Source organism: Oncorhynchus gorbuscha, linkage group LG15 (genome assembly GCF_021184085.1).
Source record: "Oncorhynchus gorbuscha isolate QuinsamMale2020 ecotype Even-year linkage group LG15, OgorEven_v1.0, whole genome shotgun sequence".
Classification (NCBI taxonomy): Eukaryota; Metazoa; Chordata; class Actinopteri; order Salmoniformes; family Salmonidae; genus Oncorhynchus; species Oncorhynchus gorbuscha.
This window is the reverse complement of record NC_060187.1, coordinates 71,616,340-71,633,922: the sequence shown is the minus strand read 5'-3', so window position 1 is coordinate 71,633,922 and position 17,583 is coordinate 71,616,340. Positions and strand designations below refer to the sequence as shown.

The 17,583-nt window shown below is 43.9% G+C and overlaps 1 protein-coding gene across 5 annotated transcripts in view; it reads left to right on the top strand.

The window, feature by feature from the left end:
* Nucleotides 1–17,583, top strand: part of LOC123997943 (cyclin-dependent kinase 14) — a 241,577-nt gene that overhangs the window by 32,883 nt on the left and 191,111 nt on the right. For 4 of the 5 annotated variants that reach the window (XM_046302683.1, XM_046302682.1, XM_046302681.1 and 1 more), the window contains exon 3: nucleotides 13,974–14,219. In XM_046302683.1, coding sequence (XP_046158639.1) covers nucleotides 13,974–14,219 — 246 coding nt within the window. Of the gene's footprint in view, nucleotides 1–426; nucleotides 597–13,973; nucleotides 14,220–17,583 lie in introns of those variants that run through there. The other variant, XM_046302684.1, reaches the window with a different exon arrangement.

Here is a 17,583-nt window from a genome sequence, read left to right as displayed (position 1 = left end):
GAGAGATAGAGGAGAGAAAGACACAATCGATAGTGTTTGATCCCTTCTCTCCCTTTTGCCAGCCCCAGCTCAGCCCCGACTCAGTGCACGCATGGGCTAACTCTACACTGCTACACTGCTACACTGCTATCGCTAATGCTGCAGACACTGCTGCTGCCACAGTCTGCTTCCTCAAACTCCACCGGCCGCACCATCTCTCATCGCTAAACGGGGGCAGCCGGTGCTCCAGGATCGCTGACATGGACACAGGAGAACCCCTCAGCCATCTGCTGCATCACAGCCCATCTCTTAACGCACCTCTCGTCTCAAATCATAAAGCATTATCTCTCTCTGCTCAGCACCCGGGAGGATTGTGACGCGTCAGTCTGCCACTTCCCCCCCTCCAGTTTCACTCCCCCCTGTGTTGTAGTACAATCTCCTCGTTTCCAACCTGCCAGGGCTAGCAGGAGAGAGAGGGAGAGACAGAGCAAGGGATAGAGAGGGAGATGTTTTGAGTTTGTTAGCAGGGAAATGAGAGGAGAGTGATTGGTGTTAGTGGTGCGGTGTGTTCCGTCTGCTCTCCAGAGAATCCCAGGTGAGCTGTGTCCTGCTATAAGGTAAGAAGACAAACTGATTACTGATGATTTCTCCTCCTCCCCAAACCCCTAGTTTCCATTCTCCCTTCATCTCTCTCTGCAGGTGTGTGTGTGTGTGTGTGTGTGTGTGTGTGTGTGTGTGTGTGTGTGTGTGTGTGTGTGTGTGTGTGTGTGTGTGTGTGTGTGTGTGTGTGTGTGTGTGTGTGTGTGTGTGTGTGTGTGTGTGTGTGTGTGTGTGTGTGTGTGTGTGTGTGTGTGTGTGTGTGGCACTCAGCCGGAATAGTATTCCTCAGTCACACACATGCTGTACAGTACGTTAGATATGTTTACCATTTACCATCTAGGGCATGTAGAGAAATAGACGAAGTAGCAGCAGTGCTGTGTGTGGGTGCGTGTATGTGCATCTCTCTGTGTGCGTGTGTGTATGTGTGTGGACCATGATGAGCTCACGTGCTAGCTCCACGCAGGCCCACCTGAGACTATCTATGTGTGATAGTGATTAGGGAGGATGTGACGAGGTTATGTAGACGCAGGGGGGAGGGGTTGTGTGTGGAACACGGTGAGCTGACTCTGGAACTCTGGAAAGCCTCATCTGCAGTTTCTATACAGGTTCTGTACGTTGCATTCATTCAGCAAGCACAAACGAGAGCATCTTTAGACTTCTTTCTGCCTCTCTGTCTCTCGCTTCCTCCCTCCCTCCCTCCCCCTTCCCTCCCTCCCTCAGTGCTAGAAGGTATGTTTCCATTGTTGTGCTGCGAGGTGCTGATGTTTACCCGTCTGAATGGCTACTCTGTAGCAGTGTTTGCAGCTCACATGTCACACTGGTCTGAGTGTCCGTCGGACCGAGCGATGCCACTCTCCCATCTGTGTTAACGCCTCACAGAACACTACTGAGGCTGAGAGGCTGTGCCTTGGGCTTTTCTGCAGGGCCATACGACACAACGTACATTCTTGTCTTTCTAAGGAGATGGGAGAAGAGAAATGAACAGGAACGCAGCCGCAGCCCTCCTCCAATGGCTCGATGGTTTAGCCTGGTTGAAGGGCAATAGATATAATAAATAGACATTTCAAAAGTATCTATCACCGTTCAACCAGACTAAACCATTGAGCCATGGAGGGGTGCTGCTGCTTTTCTCTTCACTCTTCTACTTAGAAAGACCAGAAGAGAACAGGGACTGATTTCAGAAAGAGAATGATGAGGACAAAAAGGGAGGGAAAGCGACGAGGGAAATAAGAGAGGAGTGGATGAGAGAGTCAAGTGGTTAGGAGAGGGAGGAAGAGGGGGAAGAAGGCAGAGAGGCCTAAGGAGGAGTGACTGGTTCTACATGCTTAGAGAAAAGGGGATCCAAAAGGGTTCTTCGGCTGTCCCCATAGAACCCTCTTTGGTTTCAAGTAGAACCCTCTGTGGAAAGAGTTCTTCAGGAACCCATAAGGGTTCTACCTGGAACCAAAAGGGTTCTACTTGGAACAAAAATAGTTCTACCTGGAACCAAAAAGTTTCTTCAAAGGGCCTCTATGCAGAGAGCCAAATGACCATTTTAGGATCCAGAGAGGACATTTCTTTCTAAGAGTGAGGGGCCTAAGTTGAAGTGGTGCTCTTTTGATAGTGAGTTATGAAGAGGCCATTGTCTGGGTTCAAACCTGAGCCCTTTACACTTCCTGTAATGCTATGAAGCCAGATTTAGACTGTTTGATCTTCCAGATCAGGGGTAGGCAATTCTGTTGTTGGAGTGCCGCAGATACTGCAGGATTTTTCCTTCCAACTAGGCACCACACTGAGCTACTAAGTTAATTGATCAGTTCAGCGAATGCCTCAATTCAACCCACCTGTCCTACCTGCAGCACTCCAGGACCAGGGTTGCCTACCCCTGTTCCAGATATTGATCTATCATGTATGCTGCCCTTCCGCCTTACCCTTCCCGGTGGTATATGTGCATATCTTGTTAGTAATCTCTGTTCTGTTTAAGTCAGATCCATTTCTATAGAGCACAATGGTAGCCTCAGTACTATGATAATGATTCATAATATTGAGACTGTAGGCTCCATTGAAGTGATAACCATTGATGGATTTATTATAAACACATTGAATGAAAATGTATTCCTATGGTGCTAAGCTACTATGAGAGAGGAGAAGAGAAGGTTCACTTCAACCTGGTGTGATAAGTACTACAGCACTTATCTGTCAGGGGGCCATAGCCTATGCATTCATTAATCTCTGATTCACTGCTACTTTCATAAAAGGAGGACAATATGTCTGAATCGTCATGGAGACAACTTTCTAATAGCTCAATAATTCACTCTCTATATTTTGTTATGCATATTTAGTTGTTCACACACAGCAGCTGTTGTAGTTGGAGTGGTATGTCTCGTAGTAAATGGGGATCATTTACTGTAGGAAGATCAACCACTGCGTCCAGTAGAAAAGCATGGAATGAACCATTATCGGATACAACTGGATTGGTATCATTGCATCACCGGACTACTGCTCCACTTGCTTTCAAATGCCCACTAAACCCACCGTACCTACTTCAAAGACCCACCCAATCTATCCCACCTTGTTCAAAGCCATCCTATCCTCACTTGCCCTTCAGAAGACTGTCTGTTTCTGGCTCTGCAGGACTAAAGCCAAGCCACTCTACAGAATGAGAAGACTCCCTCTAGATGGCCAGCCTCCCAGTCCCTCCCTCTCGTCTGGAGACAGACGTAAATCTATCTTATTATTCCTCTAACAATAATGTCTTCAGACAAGCCCAGCCTAGCCCAGTGTTGAACCTCTTACAGTAGTGTCAGTAAGGCTGAACCTAAGCCAACAGTCATTCTGCCCTGGACCAAAACCTCAACAGAGGCACATTCTGTCAGACACTACATCCAACACTTCAACACTCCTAAATAGAGGGGAGGTTTTAGTTGTGACGTGTTACGTCTAGTGGATTGGATGACCTTGTTCTACTTATTGATCCATTGTTGGTCTCCTCTCCTTGTTCTGGTTGGCTCTGAACAGTGAGATTTGAACTATAACTGAGCTGGGTTGCTGGCATTGGTCTAGAGTAGGGAGAGATCCCCACTGGAGTTTGTAAGTGTCAGAGTGATTGGTCTGAGTGACCCTGTGTGCTTCTGGCTCCTTAGGCTGGAAGTGCTGGGGAAGCCTGCCAATTTACTCATTAATATGTCAGAGTTTTTATCCTCCATCTTCATCCAAATCAGATCCAAGTTCTCTCAGAACTAATCAGAGGGAGGAGGTGGAGTTGAGGCCTGGGCCTCTGGTCGGCTGGCTGGATGGTTAGCTGACTGACTGGCTGAATGGCTGGCTCTAGATGGACAAAGGGTTGTACTCACGCCTATAGATAGATACCTGTGGGAGGGATGGATGGAAGCATTGAGGGGCAGAGGGATTGAGGAACAGAGGTATAGACAGATGGAGGAATGTAGGGTGGAAAAACAGAGGGATTAAGGCATGGACAGACAGGTCAGGGCACAGTTCTGTTTTTGTGGACAGCTGTAAAGGGTCTGGTTTGCTCTATTTGAATTTGTGTTTTATTCTAGTCAGGCTTATTAACCAATGATTTATACACTAGATGTCAGATAGGGGCACTGTGTTGAAGCCATCGTGCCTCTATCTTGGCACTCCCTCACTGTTGTAAAAAAGTATTTTGGAAGTTATAGAAATATGTTTTTTAATGTCTACATTTGTTTTTGTCACATTTATTCTGTTACAGACACCTTAATAAATACATATAATACTTCAATACATGTAATTTAGTCCTTGAAACATTTAATTGAAATACTGTAGAATTCAATTCCTATGTTATGTCATGAACACAGCTCCTCTGGCTATGAGCAGTCACTGTGATGCAATGAACACAGCTCCTCTGGCTATGAACAGTCACTGTGATGCAATGAACACAGCTCCTCTGGCTATGAGCAGTCACTGTGATGTAACTAACACAGCTCCTCTGGCTATGAGCAGTCACTGTTATGTGTGCTGCAGTGCTGCAGTGTTGTGTTGTTTTCTGAGACATGGTTTGTGTTATTTTCCAGAGGGTGTGTTTATCTCATGGCACTGCGTCTCTAATGATGGCCACAGATCTGGGACAATGAACGAAGGAGTGGTCCGTCTGCTCGGCTGTCTGAATACAACCATTGATGTTAGTTAATTAGGAGTTGGTTGGGAAGTGAAACTCATCTTAGTAAATATCTGTAGGCTTAGATTATAAGTAGGGAAACTCTCTCAATAAATACCTGAATGCTGACATTGTAACATTATAATATGGTATAAGAGCTGTATTATATAATATAGGGCCAGAGCTAAACAGAGCAAAACATTTCAATTTGTATTATGTTGAACTATTATTAAGTTACCACAAAGTGCCACTTACAGCAAGTTCAGGAAGTGCCTCTTTATCATTTACAATAATTTCAGGAAGTGCCTCTTTACCACTTACAGTAATTTCTTAATGACAAGTAAATACAAAGCATCTCTGGTCTTTCCACTGCTGTCTCTGAGACAGTGGCCCATAGCAATGGCAGGCAGAGTGTATCCTGATCCACCTCTGACAGCCCGGCTGACCTCATTGGGAAGTGGGAATGAATGTCACAGCTTCCTACATCCTTCCTTCCTCATGCAGCCCATCACCTATTGATCTCTCGCTCTCCTGATCTCCTGGCCTCCTTTAGAACCGCCCTCTCTCCATCCCCACACCGCTCTATAATAGGCCCTACAGATATATACAAGCAGTGCCTTGAGGAGGTGTAGAAGACCGAGTGGGGTGTCACATCACAAAGAGAGATGCGAGAGCGAGAAAGAGAGAGAGAGACTGACTTCAAAGGATTGACCTAGTTAGTGTCAGATGTGTGTATCACACACATCATTAATTTACCATTCAGGAACACTGACCACAATAGCAACAAGCTCTAAATAGTGACGGAGAGAGGGTAAGGTGTTTTTTCCACTCTTTCTCCTATCCCCTCGCAGCGTCTCTGGCTACCATATTGGCCCTTTGTCTCTCTCCGTGTGAAAAGGAAATGCACCTTTACACTGTGGCAGGAGGGCCGTGAATGAGGACTAAACCTCTGTTGTCTCTGGTCTGTCTGACTGGGTAAGCATTACAGATAATAGTAGTGATGGTGGGAGGGAGGTTGCCAGATGCCTTACCTTTGACCTCCCCTTAGCACTACCGTACATCCTCTAATACAGTCTTCCCCAGATCTCCACTGTACATCCTCTAATACAGTCTTCCCCAGATCTCCACTGTACATCCTCTAATACAGTCTTCCCCAGATCTCCACTGTTCAATTCAATTCAACATCTTCTAATATTCTCCTCAACCAAGATTTCATTGTGTAACTGAACCACTACCTTACATTCTCTATTAATCTATCTAGCTCATATTGTATTGTAACTGAACCATTACCGTACATTCTCTGATAATCTATCTAGCTCATATTGTATTGTAACTGAACCATTACCGTACATTCTCTGATAATCTATCTAGCTCATATTGTATTGTAACTGAACCATTACCGTACATTCTCTAATAATCTATCTAGCTCATATTGTATTGTAACTGAACCATTACCGTACATTCTCTAATAATCTATCTAGCTCATATTGTAGTGTAACTGAACCATTACTGTACATTCTCTAATAATCTATCTAGCTCTTATTATAGTATAACTGAACCACTACCGTACATTCTCTAATAATCTATCTAGCTCATATTGTAGTGTAACTGAACCATTACTGTACATTCTCTAATAATCTATCTAGCTCATATTGTATTGTAACTAAACCACTACCGTACATTCTCTAATAATCTTGCAGCTCATATATCATAGTGAGACTGTCCTATCTGGGTTAGGGTGACAGAGACTAATTCAGGGTGTCATACTAGGTAAACTACAGACAGTATGCCCTGCCTACAGCTATGATATAATGATAGCATGCAAACATATTTGTTTGCACATGTCACAACCATAGACGCTGATTGTGTGTGTGTCTGCCAGCCAGTCTGTTCTCTCCACAGAGTCCAGAGAGGCTCATAGAGTCTTGCTCTGGCATTTTTGGGAGGTCAGGAAGGGAAGTGGGATGTGGGCTGGGGAATGGGAGGAACTGGTAGAGAGAGGATGTAAAAGACTAGAACATGTAAAATGCTTTGGTACTAGTTTCGGTACTTCTGTCAAATGTGTCTCAAGGATCAAGCCTGTCTATCAGCGCTGTCAACCCCCCCCCACACTCATGCTGCACAGAAGTTAACATAAAGTAACGTGACACAGCATGTAGACATTTTAAAACTGTTAATTACTGTTCATAAAACAATGTATATACAGGCTAGAACACTTTACAATGCAAGAAGATACGGGTAGCTTCCAGCTTTAGGCTAACTTTCCTTTCTAGCTGACTGACAGCTAAAGGGGCTCCCGAGTGGTGCAGTGGTCTAATGCACCAAAAACGTTATTAAGACACTTGTTCGGTCTCTCTCTCACCTCTCTTCTAAAGATATATTGCCTCAGTGAACTGACTGTGGTCTGATGGTCCGCCTTGCCTCGTGAATGATGTCATTACTTGTTAAAGAGACAGCTGACATTTTTATAAAATAAGCTTCTTCCATGCAAATGTTGTTGATCAATACAACAAATAAGTCCCAAATGGAAGGGATACAGATTGTTTTATATTTGTAGCCCCATGAAATCAGCCCCCAAAAAGTGAAATAACTCAATGCATGTGCACACTCCTATTGAATATGCATTTACCTTTATTGTGAATAGGCCTAGGCTACATTTTGATTTACCTCGTTTATCAATAGAGATTTACCATTCAAGTAAATGATTACCATAATGGTGTTATGTAGTTAGGTTGATAAAAACAAAGTCAAATTGATTGTTTAATTTATTCTCTGGTAACGTAAAAAATTAAAATCATGATGTTGATCTCAAAAGATACCCAATGATTGAACAGAGCAGTAGCTGAGTTCATCTGTCTGGATGAAGTGCCATTCTGTGACTTTGGCTAAAATGCTGTCTTGTTTTGCTGTGGTATCATTTTGGTATTGAGTATCTTGATGGTATTGAGTATCTTGATGGTATTGAGTATTTTGATGGTATTGAGTATCTTGATGGTATTGAGTGTCTTTAAGGTATTGAGTATTGTGATACTAAATGTAGTATTATCTAAAATAAGGACACACGACAACGAGGTTCTAGCTCCAGCATGTTTACTAACCTAACCCTCGCATGTCATACCTAGGTACGAATACCCCCAAGGGACATCCTACTACGTCTTCCCCTCTCCAATGAAGAAGAACTCAACATGCATAACCACTGAAGCATAACTGAAATGCAATTTGGAAACCATTATTATTCTCTAACATGCTACTTCACATCCTGAAACAGTATGAAAGCATTAAATCACACAGTATGAACATTAACTTAGGTACAGTCTCTTTTTGCTGGGTATGGTCCCCAACAGTATGTTTTCCCTTCACGTAACAATCTTTCAGCCACTCTGGTGGCTTCACATCCCTTTTTGGGATGCTCTGTGAGCATTCCCCCTCCTTCACCCTCTTTTTGTGCATTTTCTGTGGCCTCGGTCGGTGTGGCTGGTAGATCTGGAAGAGCTCTGAGATGTTTTGTATTTTGTTCCTTCGTACCTCTTCTGAGCCTGTGTCCACCACATAGGAGCGTGGGGCATCCGCTTTCCTCAGCACTATTGCTGGTGTCTTTGAGTTTGTAATCCACACATGTTGACCTTCGGCCAGCTTTGGCCTCTCCGTAGCACTGTATCTAAAGTCTACAGTTTGCATTTGTTTCAGCCGTTTGCCCCAGGGTTTAAGCTGAGCCGGCGAGACAGGCAATGGGGAACGCAGCCTCCTGCCCATCAGGAACTCGGCAGGCGACGGCCCACGATGCAGTGGTGTAACTCTGTAAGCTAACAGAGCCCTGTATGGATCCTTGTTCTTTTTCAGCATTCCACAACTCTCTCTGCCTCACCATTACTCTGTGCATGGAGGCTACTGGTCACATGTGTGAAGTAATATTCTGCAACAAAACCAGAAAAGGAGATCGCAGAGAACTGGGGAGCGTTATCTGTAACCAGGACCTCAGCGACCCCTTGCCTGGAAAAATTACTTTAATCTATTGATAACTCCAGCTGATGTGGTTATGGGTGTCTTTGCTATTTCAATGTATCTTGAATAGTAATCTACCACTAGCAGATAAGCGTAATTTTGGCAGCTCTGTTGCCGTCATTGGCTCCGGATGACAAGGTTGACAATTTGTACAGACCTCACACTGGGCCACCAGCTTGACAATCTGAGTACTCTGACCAAGCCACCACACTGACTATTGAGCCCTCAGTCTGCATTTGGTTATCCCCATGTGTCCCTCATGCACTCTGTCTAGCATTCCTGGTTGTAGAATCTCTGGGATAACTCTCCGTTGTCCTTTCAGGAGAAGGTCTCCATGACAGTGGAAGTCACTTTGGTGCACCCAAAAGGGCTTCAGCAGCTCAGGCATTTCCTCCTGCCTGGGCCATCCCTTTTTGCATCTGTCGGCAGATGGGGTCTTGTTGTTGCCCCTCTGCAATCTGCTGCAGTTTGGTCTGAAATGCTCCTCTAGACAATGCTCCTCCTCTGATCATGGACGTTTAATTGGGGCCCTGGAGAGTGCATCTGCTGTGATCAGTGGCTTCCTTGGCACATACACCATCTTGTAGATGAACCACAGTAATCTGAGGCGGAAGCGCAGAACTCTGGGAGGCAAGTCGTCCAGTGCTTTTGTCCCTAACAGAGCCAACAGTGGTTTGTGGTCAGTCTCTGCTGTAAACTGCAGGCCAATAAGGTATTGGCTGAGCCTTTCACATGCCCATGTTTAATTTTTTAATTTTACCTTTATTTAAGCAGGCAAGTCAGTTAAGAACATATTCTTATTTTCAATGACGGCCTGGGAACAGTGGGTTAACTGCCTGTTCAGGGGCAGAACGACAGATTTGTACCTTGTCAGCTCGGGGGTTTGAACTCGCAACCTTCCGGTTACTAGTCCAACGCTCTAGCAAACGCCTCCTTCTCCACTTGTGCATACCTTTGCTCTGTGTCGGATAAGCTTCGGGAGATGTATGCTATTGGACGTCACTCCATGTTGTCCTGCGTCTGTGTGAGGACCACCCTAGCCCAAAGGATGATGAGGCCAGGTCTCCTTTGATTTTGTCAAACGTCACCTGTTGCACGTGACCCCATGACCAGTCATTCTCTTTGGCTAGTAAGTCTCTCAGGGTTTTGGTTGTATCTGAAAACTGTGGGAGGAACCTACATATAGTGGCCATGCCTAAGAAGGTCCTGACTTCAGCCACATTCTGGGGTATGGGCATATCTGTGATGGCGCTGATCTTCTCCGGGTCTCGCTCTATTCCAGCTGCACTGATTGTCTGTCCCAAGAACAATACCTCTGACTGTGCAGAAGTGCATTTTTCATTGAGTGTCAGGCCAGTCTCCTGGAGTCTGGTCAGAACTGCTGTGAGCCTTACATCATGTTCTGCTCGGTCCCTTCCACACACAAGCACATTTTCCGTTTGGACTATGACGCCACTCAGCCCATCCAACAGCTGGGACATGCGTCTTTGGAAATGCTCAGGACAGGAAGCGATTCCAAATGGCAAAACATTAAAACAGTAACGGCCAAACGGTGTTATAAACGTTGTGAGGGCCCTACTCCCTGACGACAGCTGTGTCTGCCAGAAACGTGAGCGGGCATCCAGCTTTGTGAAGACTAGTGAGCCATCCAACTGAGCCAGTGACTACTCCACTGATGGTAACATGTGTCTCTCTCTGCAGAGTGCCTCATTCAAGTTAGTCATGTCCACACAGATCCTTATGTCCCCATTGGCTTTTGGGACCACCACCATCCCTGCACACCAGTCTGTGGGACTCTCTATTTTAGACATCGCCCCAATTTCTTCCATCCTCTCCAACTCTTCCTTTACTGTGGCCAATAAAGGGATAGGTACCCGGCGGGGGGTGGTAAGGGCATAGGGGACAGCATCCTCTTTCAGCTGGATTTTGTGGTCACCTTCTATCCTTCCTATACCAGAAAACAGTTTTGGGAATTTATTTTTGAAAAGCTCACCTGGGTCCTCCATTTCGCTCACTCTTTCAATGAGTTGCAATGCTTCAATTGCTGGCAGCCCCAGCAATGGTCTGGCCAGAGAGTCAATGACGAAGACAGGCTGGAGGGCACTTTTGTCTTTACTCTCCAGTCTAATCACCAACTGCCCTACCACTGGTAATATCTTATTACTGGGCCCGTACAGTTTTTTGTTTGTAGAGAGCAAAGGGCCATCTCTGCTATAGATATAGCCTATACAGCCTAGTTGGGATAGCTGTCACCAGTGTCTAGTTTAAATGACACAACCTCCCCTTTGAGTTTAATGTCTGAATGCCAGCCAGTATTGTTTTCCTTTACTTCTCCCAGAAAGATGCTGTCCTGCTGTACCTCCTCTGAAACCTCATGTATTTGCTTTAATTGACAGACAGCTGAAAAGTGTCCTCTCCTGTGACAGTTCCTGCATTCCAAATCCTTTGCTGGGCAATCTTTCCATCTGTGGAAAGGGGATTTCCCACATTTGCGACAAACACTTGAACTAGCTACTGTTGCTGTCTGTGATTGTTTTCTCCACGTCTGTCTCTGTTCTGTGTTCCCCTCTGTTTTTTTTAGTTCGGTATGAACATGCATGTATTTCCTCACTCTCTTCGCTCTTCAAGGAGCTGCTGTCGTGCAGCATCGTCTGCTGTCTTTTTACTGTCTCACTCTGCCTAACCTGGTTTACAGCTTTGGACAAGGTAAGCCGGGAATCCAACTGTAACTTTTCAGAAAGTGATATATTTCTTATTCCCACTACAATCTGATCTCGGATCAGCTCTTCCCTGAGCGTACCAAACTGACAATGTTCTGCTAGTTTGTGACAGCTGTGCTAAAACTGTCGGTGGTTTCACCCTTCTCCTGTTTGTGCATATTAAACCTAGCTCTCTCAAATATAATGTTGTCTCCCTATAAAATGCGTTTCAAAACAGTCTTTAACTTCTTGCGTCGAGCAATCCCGTATCCGGGAGCATAATCATAGTCTCAAGCTCATTAGCATAACGCAACGTTAACTATTCATGAAAAACGCAAATGAAATTAAATAAATATATTGGCTCACAAGCTTAGCCTTTTGTTAACAACACTGTCATCTCAGATTTTCAAAATATGCTTTTCAACCATAGCTACATAAGCATTTGTGTAAGAGTATTGATAGCTAGCATAGCATTAAGCCTAGCATTCAGCAGGCAACATTTTCACAAAAACCAGAAAAGCATTCAAATAAAATCATTTACCTTTGAAGAACTTCGGATGTTTTCAATGAGGAGACTCTCAGTTAGATAGCAAATGTTCAGGTTTTCCAAAAATATTATTTGTGTAGGAGAAATCGCTCCGTTTTTTTCATCACGTTTGGCTAAGAAAGAAAAACGAAAATTCAGTCATTAAAACGCCAAACTTTTTTCCAAATTAAATCCATAATATCGACAGAAACATGGCAAACGTTGTTTAGAATCAACCCTCAAGGTGTTTTTCAGATATGTATTCGATGATAAGTCATTCGTGGCAGTTGGGTTTCTCCTCTGAAGCAAATGGAAAAATGCACGCAGCTGGAGATTGCGCAATAATTGCAACGGAGGATACCAAGCGAGCACCTGGTAAATGTAGTCTCTTATGGTCAATCTTCCAATGATATGCCTACAAATACGTCACAATGCTGCAGACACCTTGGGGAAACGACAGAAAGTGTAGGCTCATTCCTTGCGCAATCACAGCCATATAAGGAGACATTGGAACACTGCGCCTCCAAAATCTGGGGCATTTCCTGTTTGAAATTTCATCTTGGTTTCGCCTGTAGCATCAGTTCTGTGGCACTCACAGATAATATCTTTGCAGTTTTGGAAACGTCAGAGTGTTTTCTTTCCAAAGCTGTCAATTATATGCATAATCAAGCATCTTTTCGTGACAAAGTATCTTGTTTAAAACGGGAACGTTTTTTTTATCCAAAAATTAAAAGAGCACCACCTATATCGAAGAAGTTAACAGCACTGTAGTTAAGTTTCTCTTCCTCAGTCAACGTTGAAGCATTTAATATATCCTCGGCTTCATCACCCATAGAGTAGATCAGTGTATTAACTTAACACGTTTAAGCCTGATGCTACCCTGTACCTTTCAAAGCGCCTGATCCATTTCAGCCAGTTTTGAATGTCCATACAATCAAAATTCTCTAGGGGACTAATGCGGAATCCATCAGCACTAGCCACTGGCTTGTCCGTGTTTGCGCCAGAGCCCGTGGAGTCACAAACCCTGAAATCCCTTCACTTTCTTCCTATTGCAACATGTTGCTTAACAGTAACTTAGTCCTTTCTCGTTAGCTAGCAAAATAATGATATGCACTGTTTAATCTCCATCACTGTGCCCTCCCTGCTTTGAAACAGCCTGAATGTATGATTTACTTGGTACATCCTTCACATTTATGTGATTATTAAAACCACTTCTGACACCATGTAGTATTATCTAAAATAAGGACGCACGACAACGATGTTCTAGCTCCAGCATGTTTACTAACCTAACCCTCGCATGTCATACCTAGGTACGGATACCCCCAAGGGACATCCTTCTACACTAAAAATTATGATTTGTTTTTGTTTGTTCCCTGTCAGAAGCCCAACTGTGTAACGTGACTAATCCTAACCTGGGTGAGAGAGCTACACCGCTCTGAGAGCTGCAAGGTGACTCTTCTGCAGCCTGGTCATTGTATATATGTAGTGATTAGAATAGCAGCTTGTTGGGGAGTCCAGTACTAAATATTTAATCTGAAAGGTAGGCTGTGGCACAACACGACACGCTGCCTGGTCCTTTTTTGCCCAGGGAACAAACACACTCTTTGGCGGCTGTGGAGTAGCCGGTAGGTTGCATTGTGTTTAGAGGAAATGCGTGTGTATGTGTGTGTTTGTGTGCGCATATGTGCACTTGTGTGTACTTGTGTGAATGTGAGTGTGTGAGTAGGCACAGCAGCAATGGGGTGTGAAAGAGGCAGCAGCAGAAACAGAGTAGTATGGTTGCTGTGTTTTGATCAGAGGGATATGGAGATAAAGACCTTCTAACAGAGAGAGGTAGCACTGGGACTCCACAGGGAGGGAGAGATGGAGACAGACAGAGAGATTACATGAAGGTAGATCTAGAGGAGGAGGGGAGTCGGTGGGGGGAAGGGGGGTAATATTGGTCCGAACAGCAGTAAATGCAGATGTAATCATTTTCCTCACTTTCATTTTCGCTCACCCTCTTTCTCCTTTCTCTCCACCCTCTCTCTCGGTCCCTCTTTCCTCTCAGATATGTGTCACAAAGATGTCCACACGCAGCGGCCAGGGAAAGGACTCGGTCATCACGCCCCTGGACACCATCCCTGAGGACAGGAAGGTAAGGGTTCAGCGGACACAGAGCGGTTTCGACGCCTTCGAGAAACCCGCCAGCCAGGTGAAGAGGGTGCACTCAGAGAACAATGCCTGTATCTCCTCCAAGGCCTCCTCTACTGGGAAAGAGTCGCCCAAACTGCGCAGACACTCCAGCCCCAGCTCTGTAAGTCTATACAGTAGCCTACACACTGTATGCTACATACTGTATATAAAATACACAGCACAGTCTATAGTATACACAGTCTGTTGTCTACTCACTGCACAGCAGGGATCATTATTAATAATGATAATTACATAATTACAAATATTTTGTGGACTGTAAATTGACCACAAGAAGCCCAAACAGATATAATGTTTGACTAAAATGTGGGAATACATGGCAACAGATGTATTAAATAAAAATCACTTGGAGCTGTTTTCCTGGTCTTTTATGTCCAACATTTTTTTATATCTTAAAAAAAATAATTATTGTTGATTTCTTGCTCTGAAAACTTGGGGGTCAAATGAAACCACCCACGAGCCAAATTCTGCAGTTGGGAAACACTGCTGTCGATAGTATACAGTACAGACTATAGGCCTGCAGTACATTATACTGGTTGGCGCAACTATAGTACACATTGGTTGAAGCTCAATGTTAAATTCATATCTCCCTACCATCACATGTAAGCCAATATGACACCCTCCTCGCTTCTCGTATTGCTCTCATGTGCACATTTCTACCCAATAAAAACCAACGATGTGCCTCTTTTCTGGAGCATTTTTGTCAATGCTAACATCTTTTCAGCCGAATCTCAGAGTTCTAAAAGCGGGTGCAGCTCGGTTGCTACGCAACAGTAGCAGCTAACTCGGAGAATGCTTGTAGCTGCCGCTAGCTAGCTTACACCAGTCGGATAAGAAGCAAAATGAAGGGAGCTAGCTAGCTTACACCAGTTGGATAAGAAGCAAAAGGAAGGGAGCTAGCTAGCTTACACCAGTTGGATAAGAAGCAAAAGGAAGGGAACTAGCTAGCTTACACCAGTTGGATAAGAAGCAAAATGAAGGGAGCTAGCTAGCTTACACCAGTTGGATAAGAAGCTAAATGAAGGGAGCTAGCTAGCTTACACCAGTTGGATAAGAAGCAAAAGGAAGGGAGCTAGCTAGCTTACACCCGTTGGATAAGAAGCAAAAGGAAGGGAGCTAGCTAGCTTACACCAGTTGGATAAGAAGCAAAATGAAGGTAGCTAGCTAGCTTACACCAGTTGGATAAGAAGCAAAATGAAGGTAGCTAGCTAGCTTACACCAGTTGGATAAGAATCAAAAGGAAGGGAGCTAGCTAGCTTACACCAGTTGGATAAGAATCAAAAGGAAGGGAGCTAGCTAGCTTACACCAGTTGGATAAGAAGCAAAATGAAGGTAGCTAGCTAGCTTACACCAGTTGGATAAGAAGCAAAAGGAAGGTAGCTAGCTTTGCTATGACTGAACACTTGTGTGTAATCAACTTTGGGAAAACTGCCACACTGTTTATTTATAATACATGCACACGCCAGAACAAACGTGTCGCTGTTAGAAAATCCATAGCAAATTATATCCCTTAGCTTATTCATTATTTTAGTTTGCACCCTCCTCTGTCAATGCTATTTTCTTCTTGTCATTATAATCCAAATTTGCGCTTACTGATCCACACGGTGTCAAGTTATTTTGTAATGTGTTCCTGAAAACCTGAAGTCGCCATTCACAAGTAAAAAGTAGCAGGGGTGCAGGTTGCACACAAAGCATCCAGGTAAAACAACAACCTCATAAGGATCATTGCTTGCTTCCACGACCTGTGTGAAGTCAAAATAAAATGGCACGTTTGCTATCTTGGTTAGTTATGGGATAAAATGTAACTGTTTTCAAGGAAGAGAAATAAACGTTCAACCAGTACTGAGTGAATGGAACGAATGTGTGCTGTCATCATTTATATAGTGTCAAGTTGACATATCTATAACAGGGTCCGTAGTGTAACGCTTAGCATCACCACGCTGGGGTTTGAAGGTCCTGGGTTCACCTACCGGAGGGGCTCTTTTGGCCATTCTCTTTCGTGTATAGCTTTTGACCCCCCCCTTTCCCATTACACACTCACACACTGGTGTGCACACGTACGCACAATGTGTGATTACTTTCATTTATTAGGTGTTTCTTAAAAGAGCCTTTGGGTTCGTTCGGCATCGTTGAGTGGCAAGGTACAGAGAGTGTGACTAGTATTGGTGCGCGCGTCTTGCTTCTACAGAGGGGAGAACAGTGGAGAGACCAGCTCTCAGACTCTCGAAGAAGACGTCATTGCCCTCATTTGTCAGATGCATGCCATCCCTACGTTACAAATACATGCGATAAGTTGCTCAGGTTGTAAACGATTCCTTTTCAGGCACCACTTTCTGTCATTTGAGAAGCTAAGAAATTCTTCATGCTGGCCCACGTCGAGCTGACTAACGACTTACGCATATTCATAATCACACAGTACATCACACACTATCAGTAGCAGTTATGTATGTTCTGTTCCATCTAATTTCATATTTATACTGCCATTTATATACGTGGGAATGTGTGCTCATTTACTGGAGTTGGACAGCTGTGTACAACATTACTAAAAACATTTGTAGCTAAAGGATTTAGAGCACCTATACAATGTCAGATTTGTAAATATTTATTCTTAAAAGTATTTAGTACTTTTTTGTTTCTCAGCAGTTTGTCATTTGTCACAGTGTTTGTATCAGGAGCTACTAACATTGCTATTGACGAGCCACAGGTTCATACATGCCTTTCTGTTCATAGAGACCTGAAATAGTAGAATCAGGTTTGGTAGAACTGGGCTTGAACAAGACAGCCTGCATAACCCTGTAGCCCTGAATTGTAAGTGCAAAGTTTACTATGTCTGATGAATGTACTAATATACTAATATACAGCACACAATGCTATAGCAATAACATCAGACAATAATGGGAGAGAAAATTCTGTATTATTATTCTGTATTTGCTAGTGTTTTGCTAGTGTTTTGTTTTGGCATTTAAAACTAGATTTAGATGGATGTGAGTGTGCATCTGGGTGGGTGTCACCGAAATCATCCGCTTTTCAGGGGAAAAGCAGAGAAGAGGCGAAGCCTCAAAACGGATGCTTCAGTTTTCATCCGAGCTCCCTCAGGCGTTTCTTTTACGCCTGCTACATTAGGCTAAGACTGATGATCTGAAAATGAGAAAACAAGCTAACCAGAATGTCATTTCCATTTGGTGGCTAATTGAATGTTGTTACCAGAAGACCTGTATTGCTTAATCATGTAGATTAGACATGTTTCAAATCGTGTCTTCAATGTATTTTCATTTAGCTCAATGATTATTATTGTGCACACACAATAAGATGTAATAACTATTATATTATTCTTGAATGATTGTGTGTCAGTATTTCTGTAATTTGTTTGTAATTTTTCAGTATGATTTGTTTGTGTCATGCCCTGACCATAGAGAGCCCTCAGTTCTCTATGGTGTTTAGGTCAGAGCGTGACTAGGGGGGGTGTT